This window comes from Gossypium hirsutum, chromosome D05 (genome assembly GCF_007990345.1).
Source record: "Gossypium hirsutum isolate 1008001.06 chromosome D05, Gossypium_hirsutum_v2.1, whole genome shotgun sequence".
In the NCBI taxonomy this organism is placed as follows: domain Eukaryota; kingdom Viridiplantae; phylum Streptophyta; class Magnoliopsida; order Malvales; family Malvaceae; genus Gossypium; species Gossypium hirsutum.
This window is the reverse complement of record NC_053441.1, coordinates 20564166-20581848: the sequence shown is the minus strand read 5'-3', so window position 1 is coordinate 20581848 and position 17683 is coordinate 20564166. Positions and strand designations below refer to the sequence as shown.

Here is a 17683-nt window from a genome sequence, read left to right as displayed (position 1 = left end):
ATAGTGCATTAAAACAAAAATTGATATTAACAAGTTAAATATGAATGAGAAATAACATGAATGCAAAAATTAATACTCGAGGAAATTGACAACTTAGCTATCTCAACCATGGAAATGAATTAGATATTGAATAAGAGAGATTACAGCAATGAAACCAATGAATTCTTCCAAGTGTCCAAATGATTTTTTTTTACTGAATCTTGAAAGCTGACAATCCAATTCTAACAACAATTTCTGTTCTATCCTTCAAGCTTGTGAGTTTTATAAATGCCAAGTCAGGCATATTATTCATTTATAACTATCATTCAAAAGTATCAATGTGCTTTGGCTTTGCATTTCTTTCTTGTTTCAGTTTCCTAGTTTACATATGTATGTGCCACTGGACTTGTTAAGTGAAGAATGAGAACCAAATTTTTGTTAAGTACTACTATAATAACTATTGTATCATATCAAAGGGTTGATTGTTTATTATTCCTAATATGTATAGTAACAAATCAAAATACTAAGAAGCAATTAGCTATTTGCCCATATTGACATAAGAACATTACAATAGTTATTCATCCAATTTATGATTTGAGACCAAGACTAAATTCTTATGCGGTCAAACATCATCTTATGGGCTTACCACATATCCATGTACGTACCTTGCATGAAATAGCCTTCAAAATAAGGACACTAATGAAATCCACAACATAGAAACAGTGTTCTTCAAAGCCATATGAATGGGTATAGCATAAATGCTTGACGATGGACTAGGATCTAATACATTAATACCAACGACATATTTTTAGTGATATATAATGAACCAAAATTGATATTGTGTGAAAAAATCAAAGATAATGCACATACATACCATCTGATTGCATCTGCAACCAATCTTGTGTGCATATCAATTCAGTGAGCTTCGACAGTTGGGGGATGTAAGATATAGATGATACTACCAAAGCTAAATTGCATTGCTCCAGTATTTATAGAACTATGTTTTCCTCTTCCCTGCCAATGAACTAAGAAAAGTATTAGGGCTCTTGCACAATTCAATCAACAGTATGTAAACATGATAGATTTCAGAAAAAAATGTACATTCGCAGTAGGACTTTTGTTAGTAGAGAAGACATTAATGGTTTCAACAAATAGCTTGAAATAGCCAGTAATGGAACTTGCCCATTCCCACTCATCGTCACCTAAAGCAAGGTCTGAAATTCAGATCAAGCTCTTATTAAAAACTTAAGTGAACTATGTAGCAATGTTGTAAACATGTTTGCGCCGTAAAGGTGGAGCACCTACTCACCATGTATTGACCATACTTCTCTTTGATTGCAGGCAAATTAGCACCACCACAATTACCTAGCTCAATCTACTAGTTAACAATTATAAATTTTTTTTCTACTAGTTAACAATTATAAATTTATAATTTTTTTCTCATCAAAAATCTTTTACCAAATTTTCTTATATTTTCTCATCAACCAAACACCCAAAAGAAAATTTGTCTGTTTTATAACTTAATAACCAAAAAAAAGGACACCAATTTGTCTTTGGTCTTTTTATTGCATTTTTGAGTTTTAATTTCAATCAAAGCTTGGTTCATTTTGGTTTAAAAAGTGTCTTATAATCTTTCATCAACTTCGGATTATTCTTCCTTCAACTATAAAATTCCCGAAATGGTTTCCACTGGAACAATCGATTATAACGTATTGTCTGATCTTCCCAGTTATGATCTTCAAGCTCTGTTGAACAATAAGGGAAACAAAGAAAACCTAAACCAGCTTGAAAATCTCTGTCTTTATCGAACAACCTAGTTTCAATCTCTGTTTTCTTATCGAAATCTATAGCAACTGTAACACCCCTTACCCAATACCGTTGCCGGAGTCGAGCATGAGGCGTTACTTGACTTAACTTAAAAGTTCGGGGCATAAAAATTTACTTTCAAATTTAATTTCATCATTCATAATAAAGCTGTCCACCTGCGCAGTAGTCACTAAAATAATTATAATTCAAGCTACGAAAATTGAAATTTAGATCCGTAAATTTTCCCTGAAACTAGACTCATATATCTATTCACCATAAATTTTTCAGAATTTTTAGTTTAGCCAATTAGTACAGTTTATTAGTTGAAGTCTCCCCTGTTTCACTGATAGACTATCCTGACCACTCATCACTAAAATTTAATTATCTCTTATTACAGAATTCATATGGTGATTACACTTATTTATACTGAAAATAGACTCATTAAGAAATCTATACATATAAATTATAACTCATAATTCCTTCTGTACAATTTTTAATGAATTTCTAAAGTCAGAACAGGGGACTTCAAAAACATTCTTGCCCTGTCCAAAAACTATTCCATTGAAATTTTTAAAAAAATTTCAATATAACCCCTTTATAATTGTCTAACCTTCCCTGCAAATTTCAAATCACAACCAATTCCAGTATTTCATCTACTTTATTTAAATACTAATGAAGTTCAACCAATCAACCATTTCAAACTAAAAACATGTATATATTTCGATATCTAACACAACCATAACATTCAAAATTTACTTTACATACTTAGTCATTCATTCTATTACTTTTTACTTCAATTCCCTATACATGCCATATAAATTCAAAAAGTTATTTAACAAAATCTACCGGAGTATATCTGGATAGTGTGATTCTTGATGTAGATTTGATCCTCCGAATGTATAAATACGTTAATCTACAAAAACAATAAACACACACATGTAAGCTTATAGAAAAGCTTAGTAAGTTCATAGGCAAAAAATATAAATCTTACCAAACATTTGTACACTTATACAATATACACCATTACTAAGTTTACCTGTCAACCACAATCTTTGGTGAATTCCTATAAACTCACTACTACTTATTCTTTTACCATAATTCCTTTGAGCCCATTTGTCACTTACCATCCGTGATCAAAATTAAGGAACGGTTACGGAAAATCGAGTACTTCACTTTCACTTTGCCATAGTATAACTATGGTCTTACGTATGATCACTTATCATTTGTCCCTGATCAAATAAGTGTAGCTAAGCTACCACTTATCACTTTGTCACTTGATCAGATAAGTATAACACTTATCACTTTTTCACTTGATCAGATAAGTATAGCACTTATGTAGCACTTATCACTTTTTCACTTGATCAGATAAGTGTAGCTAAAGCTACACTTATCACTTTATCTCTTGATCAGAAGTACTCAAATTCGGCGTTCCGCTTAATTTGATCATTTATTCGAGTTTCGCATTTTTATTTTACTCTCTTTTCAACACTAAATACATTTCATCATACATTATATAATTCATGAAATTAACATTTAATCATTAAATTTCAGGCATATGAACTTACCTGGGTCGATTTGCAGAATTTGTAAAAGTTCAGGGACTAATCAACTACTTTTTCTTTTCCTCGGCTTGCTTCGGGTTCTCGATCTAAAATAAAAATTTATTCATTCATCAGCATATAATTCTCTTCTAATCCATTTCACAATTTATGCCCTTAAATTTTCGAAATTACACTTTTACCCTAAACTTTACAGTTTTTACAATTTGGTCCCTACTCAATTAACCCCTCAATTGATCTAATTTTTCTCAATTAACACCTTTTCCAACTATTTTAGACTACTACATAGCCTTTCATATTCAAAACCGCAACATCAAACCCTAATTCCCAACTTTTTCACAATTAGGTCCCTAAAATCAATTTCTATCAAAATTACTTTAATAGAATCATCATATAACAAAATACAAGCTTTAATTCCATGCTTATTCATCATAAAAATTCAGTACTCATAAATGGTAACTTTCAAAATCAGCCATAAGATCAATAACTAATGAAACAATTAGTTGGACCTAATTGTAAAAGTATCAAAACCACAAAAATTAGAAGAAATAATCAAGAATTAAACTTACATGATTCAAATATATGAAAAACCAGCTTGGAGGGACTCTTCAATGGCGTTTTTTGGCTGATAATTATGAAGAATTTCCTAGAAACTCTTTTAATTGAGATTTTTATTTGTTAACTTTTACAAAATTTCCAATTTTACCCTTATTACATCACTTTTCCAGATATATCTTGCCCAACCGTCCAGCCCATATATTTTGGGCCTAATTGCCTTTTAAATCCCTCCTTTTTAATCACTTAAGCTATTTAATCACAATTTAACAAATTTTACACTATTTTCAATTTAGTCCTTTTTAGTTAATTGACTATCCAAACGTTAAAATTTTCTAACGAAACTTTAATACCAACTCAATGACACTCTAAAAATATTTATAAAAATACTTATGGCTCGGTTTAAAATCTTTGAGGTCTCGATACCTCGTTTTCAATTTTAATTATTTTTATATTTATTCCTAGTACACTATTCACTATTTCAAAAATTTTCCCAACTTCACATTTACTTATTCTCACTAAATTAATAATATTTTCTACTCATTTGTCAGATTTAGTGATCTCGAATCACCATTCCGACATCACTGAAAATTCAGGCCATTACAGCAATAATGGCAAAATTTCAAAATTTTTCAATGTATCTGGAAAAATAATTCAAATAAGAATTTACCAGATATCTTCGATGAAGCCATATTGTAATCGCTAGCTTCTGCCCGGGCTTTGAAGTAAAACACCATTTTTCCCTTCCTTTCATCTCTTGGGAGAGACAAAATTAGGGTTTTCCTCCCTTTGATTAAGGAAATATTGGGAGACCAGCCTATCTCATACCATGGTTTAAAAAGTAGGGTAAAGTCGGGATAAATTACCCATAGTTGCAGCGTTTTTCTTCCCCTTTTTCTTATTTTTCTTCATCTCCCTTTCCTTAAAAAAATTTATAACGGAAACAAAAATACCAAACACATTATCTTTTTTTTTCCCTGCAAATACCGAACAGAACAGAAGTCTTTTTTGACAAAGAGAAAGCACAAAAGGAATTCCAAAAACCTTATTTGCTTTAGTAGCGGAGATCCTTTTGGAGATTTTAGGCGGGGAAATTTGGGGAAAACAGCGCCATTTTTTTTAAATAAAATGACTTTTGTGGCTTTTTTTTAAATTGTTTATCTTACGCCGCAAAAAATTATTTCATTTTGAACAAAACAACCCCGTTTTACTTTGCTAAAAATATTTTATTTTGTCTACTAAAGATTATTAATTACCTGATTTTATAAAACATTTATTATTACTATTTTTTATAAATTATATTTTTATAAAAAAAACTAAGTACCCTCAAAATAAATACCATATATTTTAATAAAATTTCATCATTTAATAAATCTCAACTAAACCTTAAATCCTAAACCATTTAATATATATAAAGTTTATCTATTATCTCATAAATAATTTAAACTATAATATTAAAATTAATATTATATCTTTTACAATTATATAAGAAATTATTTAATATATAAATTAAAAAACACTAATTAATCTAAACCCTACACCCCTAACCCCTACCCTTTAAACCTTGAATCATAAAACATAAACCCTAAACCCCTAACCCCTAAACCTTAAATCCCAACCCTTAAACAATAAACCGTAATCCCTAAACCCATAATCCATAAAATTTAAAATAGTAACTCTTAAACCTTAAACCCTACACTATATACCCTAAACCATAAACCATAAACTATGATCATAATTAATTCAATATTTTAAAATTAATACTATCTCTTTTACAATTATATAATAACATATTTAAAATATAAATTAAAAAAACTAATTAATCTAAATCCAAAACCATAACCCGACCCCTGAATCCATAAACCTTAAATCCCTAACTATTGACCCCATAACGTCTAACCCCTAACCCATAAACCTTAAATCCCAACCCTTAAACCATAATCCCTAAATCCATACTCCCTAAACCTTAAACTAGTAACTCCTAAACCGGCCTTAAATCTTAAATTAATCATATACCCTAAACCAAAAACCCTAAACTATAGTGATAATTAATTCAATATTTTAAAATTAATACTATCTCTTTTACGATTGTATAAGAAATTTTTTAATATATAAATTAAAAAACAATCAGTAATCATGTACCCAAAAAACTTTAAAATTATTTTGAATAATAGTATTTTAAATTTTCCATGTGTTTTATTTCAAATTATTTCTACGTGTCATTATTTTTTTTTGAAGATTTTAAATATTCAATTAGAAATAAATTGAATATTTAAATAATTAATATAAATAAACCAATTAAGATAAAATGTTTTTAGCGGCGCTTTTCAAAAACGCCACTAAAATCCCAAGCATTAGCGACGCTTTTTCAAAAAACGTTGCTAAAGCCCCGAGTATTAGCGGCGCTTTTTCAGAAACGCCGCTAAAGCCTCGAAAGGTCAGAAAACGACGCCGTTGGGCTTAGGTTTTTGGTGGCGTTTTTTCAAAAAATGCCGCTAATGCTCATTTTTAGCGGCGTTTGCTAATGCTCAATCTTTAATGGTGATTTCCTTAAAGTGCCGCTAAAAGCCTGTTTTGATGTAGTGAGCTTGTGTGAGCAATGTAACAGGAAGCTTATCTGGGCTATAATAGGAAGCTCACGTGAGCCATGTAACATGAAGCTTATTCTGGCTATAACAGGAAACTCATTAGAGTTTAAAACAGAAAGCTCATGTGAGCTTAACGGATAACTCCGAAGAGCTATTATCAAGAAGCTCCGGATAGCCTTATATCAGGAAGTTCAAGCGAGTCATATGGGGAAGCTCATGAAGAGCCATATATCGGAACGCTCATAAAGAGCTGCGGTATATCCGCAATATATGCAGGATCAATACCGATCATATAACAGGACGTTCACAAAGAGCTGCGGTATGTCCGTAACACATGCAGAATCAATATCGATCAGGATACTCGCAGGAACTATATAACAGGAAGCTCGAGATGGCTTATAACGAGACGCTCATAAGAGATATGGTGTGTCCGCAACATATGTAGGACCACAAACATTTCAGGAAAATCCTATATCCATCGAATTCCATTTAGTCAAACGAGACTTATCATTTATCGAGTTTTGCCGAATATGAAATAAATTTCATACATCTAACAATTATACAATTCACATATACAACATTCAATTCAAACATATAAATATACATAATTTAGTTACACAAACTTACCTTGACACTTGCTTGTATACGAAAATCTACTAATCCGACAGTTTTTCTTTTCCTCGATCTAACTCCTTATTTGATCTTTCCGGATCTATATAAGTGAATTTAACATAAATTTAACACATTTCATATTCAATTCAATCCAGTTCACATTTTAGGCAAAAGTAACATTTTGCCCCTATACTTTTGATTAATTCCAATTTCGTCCCTAGGCTCGAAAAATGAAATTTATGCAATTTAATTCTTATTCCAAGCCTAACCGAATTTTTCATATAACATTTACAGCTCATGTATTTCACAAAAAAAAATTCATGAATTTTACATCTTTTCAGTTTAGTCCCTAAATCACAATTTCATGAAAAGGAAAAGTTGTTTATCTATCAACAACCTTTCATTTTTTATCATAAATTTCATAATTCATGCATATTGATCCATGAAAAAGTTTTAATACTTTGATAACTTTGCAAATTAATCCCTAAAATAGCTAGATTAAATTATTACGATATCAGAAATATAAAAATTATTAAAAACAGAACAAGATTACTTACCCAATTAAGCTTACTTGAATTTCCTTCTCTTAGCTAGGGTTTCCATAGAAAATTTGGAGAAAATGATGAAAATAAAATTATTTTATTCATTTAATTAACTTATCATCTTTTAATTTTTCAACTTTTCAATTTCATCCTTTTTTTTCTTGAATTTTCATGGATGAGTCATTATAATTATCTACTAACTCCATTTAATGGTCTAATTTCCATATAAAGATATCAAGTTTTAAATTCCATAGCTATTTAATCCCTCTAGCTATTAGAATTCAACTTTTTCATTTTATGCAATTTGGTCCTTTCTATAATTAAGCATGTAATTGATAAAATTTTCTCAACAAAATTTTCATACATCATTCCCATCATAATGCAAACCATGCAATAATATTAAAATAATTTTACTTTCTAACTCGGATTTGTGATCTCGAAATTACTATTCCGATTTCATTGAAAATGGGCTGTTACAATTAAGACAATTGTTGCACCCACCAAAATGCTTCCTTTGCAACGCCAATTCTTGGCACAAGCTACTGCGTTTTTGCTTTTCAATTGGCTACTGTGTGCTTGCCGACCAGCAGTTATTTGCTAAAATTTTTCATTCATCATTAGGCTTCAATTAGCTCTCCAAATCAGTACTGCTGCTAACTGTCGTCCATCTTGACTCTAATTTGCTGCACCCGTGCTAACATTCTTTGCCGACCATTGGCTTCAATTTGCTGCAGTCTTGTTAATTTTTCTTGCTACTTACTACTTGATTTAAAGGTTAGTGTATGTGTTTGAAATTGGCATACTTGTTGATTGTGTTATTAAGCTTTGTTTGGTTCGATCAAGTAAGAAATTAGATGTATTAGTTTAGTATAAGATTAATAAATTTAGTTAAAGTCTAAGTTGATTAATATTTAGATTAAAATTTGATTTAGTGGCTACGTGGACTAAAGTACTTTGTCATGTTTGTTTGATTTGTTTCTATTAATTAGTTAATTCGGTATAAAATAATTTCAGTTAATCCGACGGTCCAGATTTGATAATCATCGGCCCTCCTCGTTCAACGCAATCATCGCCTCCCACTTCTCCCACCCCCTCAAAACTCCCTCCCGAAATCTCAGATCTAATATTTTTTAAAACCTACCATCTCTTTCGCTTTCTGCCTTTTCCCTTTCTCTCTATCTGATTCCTATCGACAATGGCCGCCGCCGCCACTTCTTCACCCCGCGAGGAAAATGTCTACATGGCGAAACTCGCCGAGCAAGCCGAACGCTACGAGGAAATGGTTGAGTTCATGGAGAAAGTCTCTGCCTCCGCCGACAACGAGGAGCTCACCGTCGAGGAAAGGAACCTCCTCTCCGTCGCTTACAAGAATGTTATCGGTGCTCGCCGTGCTTCCTGGCGCATCATCTCCTCCATTGAGCAGAAAGAGGAGAGCCGTGGTAACGATGACCACGTCGCTACGATCCGTGATTACCGGGCCAAGATCGAGTCCGAGCTTACTTCGATCTGTAACGGGATCTTGAAGCTCCTTGACACTAGGCTTGTCCCTCGGCTTCCTCTGGAGATTCCAAGGTCTTCTATCTTAAGATGAAGGGAGATTACCACAGGTACTTGGCCGAGTTCAAGACTGGAGCTGAACGGAAGGAAGCTGCTGAGAGTACTCTCACTGCCTACAAATCTGCTCAGGTTTTCAAAACTTCATTTCATTTTTCTTGAACATCAGTTTGGTTTCTTTTCCTATATTTTTTTTTCTGTTTTAACTTTTTGTGTTTATTAGGACATTGCCAACGCCGAGTTGGCTCCTACTCACCCGATTCGACTTGGACTGGCACTCAATTTCTCTGTTTTCTACTATGAGATTCTCAATTCTCCCGATCGCGCTTGCAATCTCGCCAAACAGGTTGATCACCGATATCCTTTTTCCCCCTGAATAAAAGTAACTTGTTCATAAATCTAGATTTGCCAACGTGTTTGCTGTTTTTTTCTTCGGTCAGGCATTTGATGAAGCGATAGCTGAGTTGGATACTCTAGGCGAGGAATCGTACAAAGACAGCACCCTCATCATGCAACTCCTCCGTGACAATCTCACTCTCTGGACCTCCGATATGCAGGTAAATTGATTTCGCCTACTAAGATAAAGAAATCCCTTATTTTCCTCTAAATAAACCCATACTAATTTCATTACAAAATTAATTAGGATGACGGGGCTGATGATATTAAAGAAGCACCGAAGCGTGACGAGGAGGAGCAACAACAAAAGCCACAGCAGTAGTGAGAGACTGAGAGTCAGCCGGGCTCTTACTTTCAATTATATAATTTGCCAATTTAGGGTTTCAATTCAAAATGAAACTTCTACCGATTTGATGTGTTTGATAGAAGAAGATTTGGTGCTACTTAGGCAATTCTTGCCTTTGTTTTAACTCGATCGTCCATGTACTCAGTTTTTTTTTCTTTTCTTTTTTAAAATTTTATTTTAGCTTCTTTGTGCTCCTGAATGCTCTATACTATCTGCTCTGAGCATATATCCGCTTTTACTCTTCACATTGTGGAATGGAAATGAATGATTTGGAAGTCACAATGGGAAATTGGGAATTTACTGCTCATTTACTGGGTCTTGCGTTGCCTTTTTCTTCTTTTCAAAAATTACAATCTTGTGGGGTCGGTCAAGTACTGAAAAGGAGTCGTGGAACACTCGATGCCTGCTTTGCTTGCAATAGTAGCTGTTAGGTCAATTCAATCAATTGGGTGCCTCTTTTTATGAATCATGATAGCTGTTTGCCACGTCTTTTAGCTTATCTCGAAATGAGAGATTTCTTTTACTAATCGAATTAGTCTTTGTGGATGAGTTAATACAACAAATTAATGAATATTATTATGATATTGTTAGGAATTGATTTATATTAATTTTAAAGATAATCTAAAATATTAGAAAAACATTATGAGAATAAGGTAGTAAGCCTTCTACTCATTTATGTTAGACTTGGCCTTTGTGGCTGTACAAATTATCACATCTCTTCGCAGTTATTCAACAGTTGGATCGGCATGATTAACACAGATCACAATTTTCTTTTTCCTTCCAAATTTTGAAGGAGCTAATGAACGAAAATTTTAGGGTGAGCTTCACTTGAGGTTTAGAATTTATCAATCTTTTTAGGACTATCAACATTGATTTTTTACCAAAATATTTAATGATATACCTTTGTGTAAGTACCAAATAATTTAAGTTGAAGCTTAAAAGGGCTGAGCTATAAAATATTTTAGATATTGACATGCATTTGATAAAAAAAGAAAAATCATACGACAGCAGACTGTACTATAAACTATAATTCAACTTTGTTCAATGGAAGGGATAATATATACTATAACATTATGAAAGTTACAATTTAGGAAATAATCTAATTTGTCATAGTTTATAATAAATTGATGTGTATATATTTTAATTCTAAAAATTGTCTTTTATAATTTCAATTAAAAACCTTAAGGATAAATATCTAATATGAAATTAATATCCTTATTAAACATGTATAATTTAAATTTGGTAATAAATATTTTAGACATCATAAGATAATATTATTTACCATATGCAAATACACGAGGAAGAAATCATGGTATATATCAGTAATTATTTTGATGAATATCTTTTCTAACATAATTTAAATATCTTTGATGAGTAAGAAAATAAAAACAAAACAATATATGGCAAGTATTAAATATATTAAACCTTAGGTATAAATAACTAAAGTTTACTTTCACATGTGCCCACAATTATTTTAATATTTTATTTGTTTTAATTATATAATATTTAGTTCCTTTTCAGTCTTCAAAGAACTTACCATATTTACATAGGTATAAATAATATATTAATTTTCTTAAATTAAAATATATAAATAATAATTAATACCAGTTCTTTTATAAACTTGGTCAAGTTAATAAATTAAATTTTAAATGAAATTTAAACATTTAATATAAGAAATAAAAATATTTTCATATAAAATGTTTGTCAATTAAGATTTTTTTTGTTAAAAAAATGGATATATGGAATTTTAATGTAATCATATATGAAAAAATAATTATTAATGGATGTTTTGTTTCTAAAATTTATTTTTAGAAGCTTTCTCTTATAAATTAATTTGAAAACACCTTCTAACTAAGTTTTAATCAAATATATCTTAAAATTAATTTGTTAAATGCAATTTTAAATACAATCAACTCCTTAATTTCGTTGTAGGTTCTAAGGAAAACTACATATTTGAAACCCTAAATTCTTTATTAAGGGGTTTGAAAATTTGTGTTTAAATAGAACATGAGTTATTTCCATTTTAAATTTGTTGCTTTTTAATTTAATCTCTTTTCTATATTCTAATTTATTCACCTTAATCCTAAATGTAATTTTGACTTTTTATATTTAAGTCTCGACTTGGGTGTGATTTTTATAACATTATTAATATTAATTTTATCGTTTTCTTTTTCATATTTCTACCCCATTTTTATTTTGTATGATTACTAAAATTTGCGTAATATTAAAATATTTAACTTAAAAATTATTAAAAACTTTAAAAATATATACTTACGGAAAAAAACTAGTTTAAAATAAATTAACAAAAACTGGAAATGGCGGTCGGCTGGTATAATTGGGCTAGCTTTTGAAACCCTAAGTTGAGCCCATCGCGCCTCTTACTTTTTATGGGTAAAGTAGAATTAATATCATTAAATTATTAGTAAATTTTTATTTTAATTACTTAACTTTAAAAAATTATAAAATAATTGTTAAACTAGTCAAAAGGTTTTTTTTTTTAATTTATCGGGTTGTTAAAATTTTCTTTTTTAGAAACAGTACATGTAGTGGGCTCTGAGTGAAAATCTGACCATCGGTACAATAGATCAACACCTATTGACAATTAAAAGAACATACCTTAGACAGAGGCGAATCTAAAGGGCTGGCAGGGGCCAGCTTCACTTTAGCCCTTTCAATTTTTTTTAAATTTCAAATTAATAAAGGTAAAATTATACTTTAGCCCCTCTAAAAATGATAAAAGTTTAATTTAATCCTTTAAAAATTATATTTTTACTATCGTAAAAATCACAATTTAATTTCAGCCGCCTAAAAATATTTTCTGGCTTCGGCCTTGACTTCAGATCCAAGCAAATCTAATGGTCAATATTCGAGATCGAAAAATAAAGCTATTTGAATTTTGGTTTGAAGATTCATGACATTTAAAGTAGTTTCATGAAAAAAAACGAATTGTATAAAAAAAAAGAATGAGAACTTTCGATTGGTGCAGACGATACAAATAAAGAAGACTATATAACAATAATTTTAACAATATAATGACTTAAATAAAAAAATTTAAATATTTTAATAACTATTTTACAACTGAAATAAACAAAATATAAATTAATTTCTTGGTGCAAGACGAGTATGGCATCATGCATAATTGATGAAGATGCGGCATAAATTATGGTGATAAGCTCGCAAATAATGTAAATTGCTTGTTGATTAATATGATGTATCCTTTTATCCAACTTCATCTGTTTCTTCCCATTAAAATTCTTTTATTACTTCTATTAATAACTTTTCATTTTTCTTTTATATAGCCTTTTTGTTTCAACCAATAAAATATTGTAATTGCATGGTTAATTCTGATTCGGTTTAGATTAATTTTGTAATCACAGTACTTTAACCGGACCGAATTAAATTTTACCGGTTCAGCTCATTGTTTTAATTTTTTTAAAATAATGTTTTATACATTTTTAATTATTTTCACTAGTTTATGTATATTTATTTTAATAAAAAGTAATTATAAATCAACGATACCAAAAAAAAAAGTTATAAATCAAAATAATAATTTTTTTTATGTTATTTCTTAAAAAAAACAATTTTTTTTTATGTTATAAGTCGAAAACTAAACTGAATGAAACAAATGTGTAAATAATTTAAGCTAACCAAACACTATAGTTCCAACTGATATTCGATTTTTCAGAATGATTTATTCTGTAGTTGACGATTAGCACCAAAGGTGGGACGATAATTGTCATTCAAAGCAGCCATGGCCCGGTTTCCTAATCCGCCTTTTTATTAGACATAAAACTGCCACGATTCGAAGACAAACTCTACTTTTCCCCATTTATATTCCATTACGAGTTGCATAAGGCACAGGCATTAGCCAAAAAGTTTGCTTTCCCAACTTATTTGTTTCTCTCTTGAAAATCAGGATGGCTACCTCCCTTTGTACTCATGTTCCCGCCCTCTTTCTTCTTCTTCTTCTTCTTCTTCTTCTTCTTGTTTCAGCTCCATGCAATGCAGGTATTCTCAGGACATGCAAGTTCGATGCCATATATCAGCTGGGGGATTCCATATCCGACACCGGAAATCTAATCCGAGAGCACCCTTTCTCTCCTTTTGCTAGGCTTCCTTACGGTGAAACCTTCTTCAAGCATGCAACCGGTAGATGCTCCAATGGCTTACTCATCATCGATTTTCTAGGTAATTTCCTTATTTGTTTCTTTCTTCTTTTTGTGATTCTCATTTAGTATATGAAACAAGCTTAGTATTTTGAAATTTATGCTATGCAAGTACATAGTATATAGTACTTTTTTTTGGTTAAGATCGCAGACCTAACATGTTTCTTTTATAAACTTTAGCAACGTGAGACCAACTGACAAAATTATTTGGAAAAGTTAGTTTCCAGCTCAATCTGACTGAGCTTTTAAGGGGAAAAAAAAAGTTTTAACTTTAAAAAAGTGACCGAAAAGGTCATGATATTAATAAACCTTTAATTATGTGGCAGTCCAATCATCTTAATTATGTTTGTTTATATAATCATATATGTCTCCTCTTGCCTTTTCAGAACTTTCCATATTATATTTCAATGCAAAACTAAAACTCGTTGTATGGCATATAATAAACGTAATTTCTTTTTGGACAGCTTTATCTGCTGGAATCCCCTTCCTCCAGCCCTACTTAAACAGTAATGCACTATTCACTCGTGGCCGTGGGGTGAATTTCGCGGTTGCTGGCTCCACTGCGTTACCTGTGGAGACTCTAGCTGATAATGGAGTTGTTGCCCCTGTTACCAATTCTTCTCTTAGCAGGCAGCTTGACTGGATGTTGACCCATTTTAATGGCATATGCCACGATGAGGATGGTTAATTACTAGTCTAGTCCCACAATTACCCTCAGTAATTTGCATCAACTGAACAATATATATGATCCTTATGTTTTGTCTGATAGATTGTTTGGAGAAGCTTAAAACGGCTCTTTTCATCGTTGGGGAGATTGGAGGGAATGATTATAACTACGCCTTGTTTCAAGGCAAATCCTTTGACCAAGTCAGATCCATGATGCCCTTGGTTATTCAAGCCATAAAGGATGCTGTAACAGTAAGTACTTTATGATAAATCTTGAACTCGTATAATAATCATTTCAATTTCAATACTATACTCATTAACCACGTTTGTTGTTAATGTGTCACAGAGAGTTGTTGGTTATGGTGCCACTCGAGTGATTGTTCCCGGAAACTTTCCAATAGGCTGCTTCCCGGTCCACCTCACGGTATTCCGGTCCAACGATTCCGATGCCTACAACGGTTTCAATTGCCTCAAGGACTTGAACAACTTGTCAAGCCATCATAACGGCCTTCTCAAACAAGCTATTAAAGAATTGAGAAAAGAACTCCCTCATGCCACCATATTGTATGGCGACTACTACAATGGATACATGAGGCTTTTGAACAAAGCTAAATTTCTTGGTAAGTTCTTTTTTACAATGATAGATGGACATAATATATGTCTACTTTAGAATTGTTCTGATTTATTAATATATGAATAGGTTTGGATCCAAATTCAACACAAAAAGCTTGTTGTGGGATAGGAGGAGATTACAACATGGAGCTGAACAAAATGTGTGGAGCAGCAGAAGTGGGAGTGTGTAAAAATCCAGATGAATATATAAGCTGGGATGGAGTTCATTTGACGCAAAAAGCTTATCAGTTGATATCAGGATGGCTCATTCATGGCGTTTATTGGAAGCTTCGATGCGGGGTTTGAGCATGTCATGCCATTGTTTTATTATTTCTGTATAGGCATTGCATATTTTTGGCATCCTATTTGGGGAATATGTATTTCAGATTTGGGAGAGAAACGATTCCTTTTTCAATTTTTTCATGAGGTGGACGTTCAAAGAGTGCTTGCGAGAACACCGTGGTTTTTCAACAATCACTTATTATTGCTCCATAGGATCCAGCCAGGGGAGAGTCCGTCATTAGTTCTGCTAAATTTATTGGAATTTTGGGTCCAAATTCATGATCTCCCATCGGGTTTAATGACAGAATCTATGGCTAAACAATTTGGGGCTTTTCTAGGACAGTTTATTGACTATAACACATCGTTTTGATCGATGAATTTTCAATCTTTTATGCGTATTCGGGTTCGGTTGGATGTGACAATTCTGTTGAAAAAGAAGAAGATTCTGATCGACAAGGATCGGATTGTCTATGCTTATTTTCAGTACGAGAAACTAAGTTTATTTTGTTTTATTTGTGGGAAGCTCGGCCATGGAGAGAGTTTTGGCCCTTTTCGTACCAGAGTGGATCCTTCAAAAATAGTTTTTGGTTGGGATATCTCTTTACGTGCGGCGGTGAGACAGCGCAATGCAACAGTTAGCAAGTGGCTTCGGGAAGTAGATGGATCGGAATGCAATTTGTTGGATAAGGAAAGAGAATTTCGGGGCCAAAATTTAAGGAATGAGAGTGATTTTGGGAGTAGTCGTGGGGGTGAGTTGGCTAAATCTTATCCAAATCCTAATTTTATTCCTTTAGGATCTAGTCAAATGGCGCTAAATAAGGAAATTGACAAATGGCTCAATATGATTAATAGGGAGTTATATGGGGCCGACAATGGACATGGGCCTATGAAACTGCAATTAGATGAAGAAAATGACCCGCTTCATACTTTGGAAGGTAAGAAACGCCAGCGTGTGGTGAATGATTTAGTTAATCTCTCGAGTAATAATTTCGATGGAGGAGTTAATGATATATTGGCTAGCTCTGCAGGGCAGAGCAGCTAGGCGCAATGAAGCTAATTAGCTGGAATGTCCATGATTTGGGGAGGTCACAGACTATAAACTGGCTCAAAAATAAACTAAGGGCCATTAATCCCCGTATTTTGTTTATGATGGAAATAAAGTTGAACTCTAAAAAGATGAAAATGGTGAGATTGAAATGTGGTTTTCCGAATGGTATAGATATTGGAGCAATTGGATCAAAGAGAGGTTTATCTTTGAGCCGAAAAGGTAATTTTTTGGTTTCGTTTAGAAGTTATTCCCATTACCATGTGGATGTTGACATTCATGATACTGAAAATGGTGAGACTTGGAGACTTACGGGTTTTTATGGAAATCCTGATGAACGCTATAGGCGGGGGTCTTGAGAACTTCTTAACCATCTGGGCATGACCAATCAGTCCATTAGCTTGTGATTACAGATTTTAACAAGATTACAAGCTCTTCTGAAAAAAGAGAGGGACGACTTCGGTCTGAACGACAAATGGTTGCGTTTAGAAATGTTTTGGAGGATTGTTATTTTTATGATTTGGGGTTTATTGGTATGTGGTTCTCGTGGGATAGAGGAATATTTTTATCTACCAACATAAGGGAAATACTTGACAAGGGTCTTGCGAGTTTGGGCTAGATGAACCTTTTTCCAAGATATTCAGTAGAGCATTTGAGTCATTCGATATTGGACCATTGCCTGGTTCTTCTAAATACTACTGGAAACTTGCGACGTAGGAAAAGCCATGGGTCTACGCATTTTTATTTTGAAACAAGGTGGTATTTAGACCAATCTTTTGAAGAAACAGTTTGAAAGGCTTGGGTTGATCAAAATGCGAGTATTCTTGTTAAATTAGCAACAGCGGGCTAACAATTCCAAATTTGGAGTCGTTCAAGAACCTATGAGCAAAAAAGACACCATCTGGTGTTGGAAAAAAGATTGTTTGATCTTTAAAATCGGGATCCAACTGATGAGGTTTTGACTGAAATTATGGA

The 17683-nt window shown here is 32.2% G+C and overlaps 2 protein-coding genes across 2 annotated transcripts; both read left to right on the top strand.

The window, feature by feature from the left end:
* The first annotated feature begins 8728 nt into the window (after positions 1-8728).
* On the top strand, positions 8729-10244 carry LOC107905093 (14-3-3-like protein). Its single transcript, XM_016831663.2, is given in 5 exon segments — positions 8729-9188; positions 9191-9327; positions 9419-9541; positions 9636-9752; positions 9839-10244. Coding segments are annotated over 5 exon segments (804 nt in total). The 5' UTR covers positions 8729-8836; the 3' UTR covers positions 9914-10244.
* A 3398-nt stretch (positions 10245-13642) lies between these two features.
* On the top strand, positions 13643-16005 carry LOC107905092 (acetylajmalan esterase). The gene is made up of 5 exons (XM_016831662.2): positions 13643-14125; positions 14568-14786; positions 14873-15021; positions 15116-15389; positions 15470-16005. The coding sequence occupies exons 1-5, from the start codon at positions 13855-13857 to the stop codon at positions 15685-15687; spliced, it is 1131 nt and encodes a 376-aa protein (XP_016687151.2). The 5' UTR covers positions 13643-13854; the 3' UTR covers positions 15688-16005.
* Positions 16006-17683: the final 1678 nt, after the last annotated feature.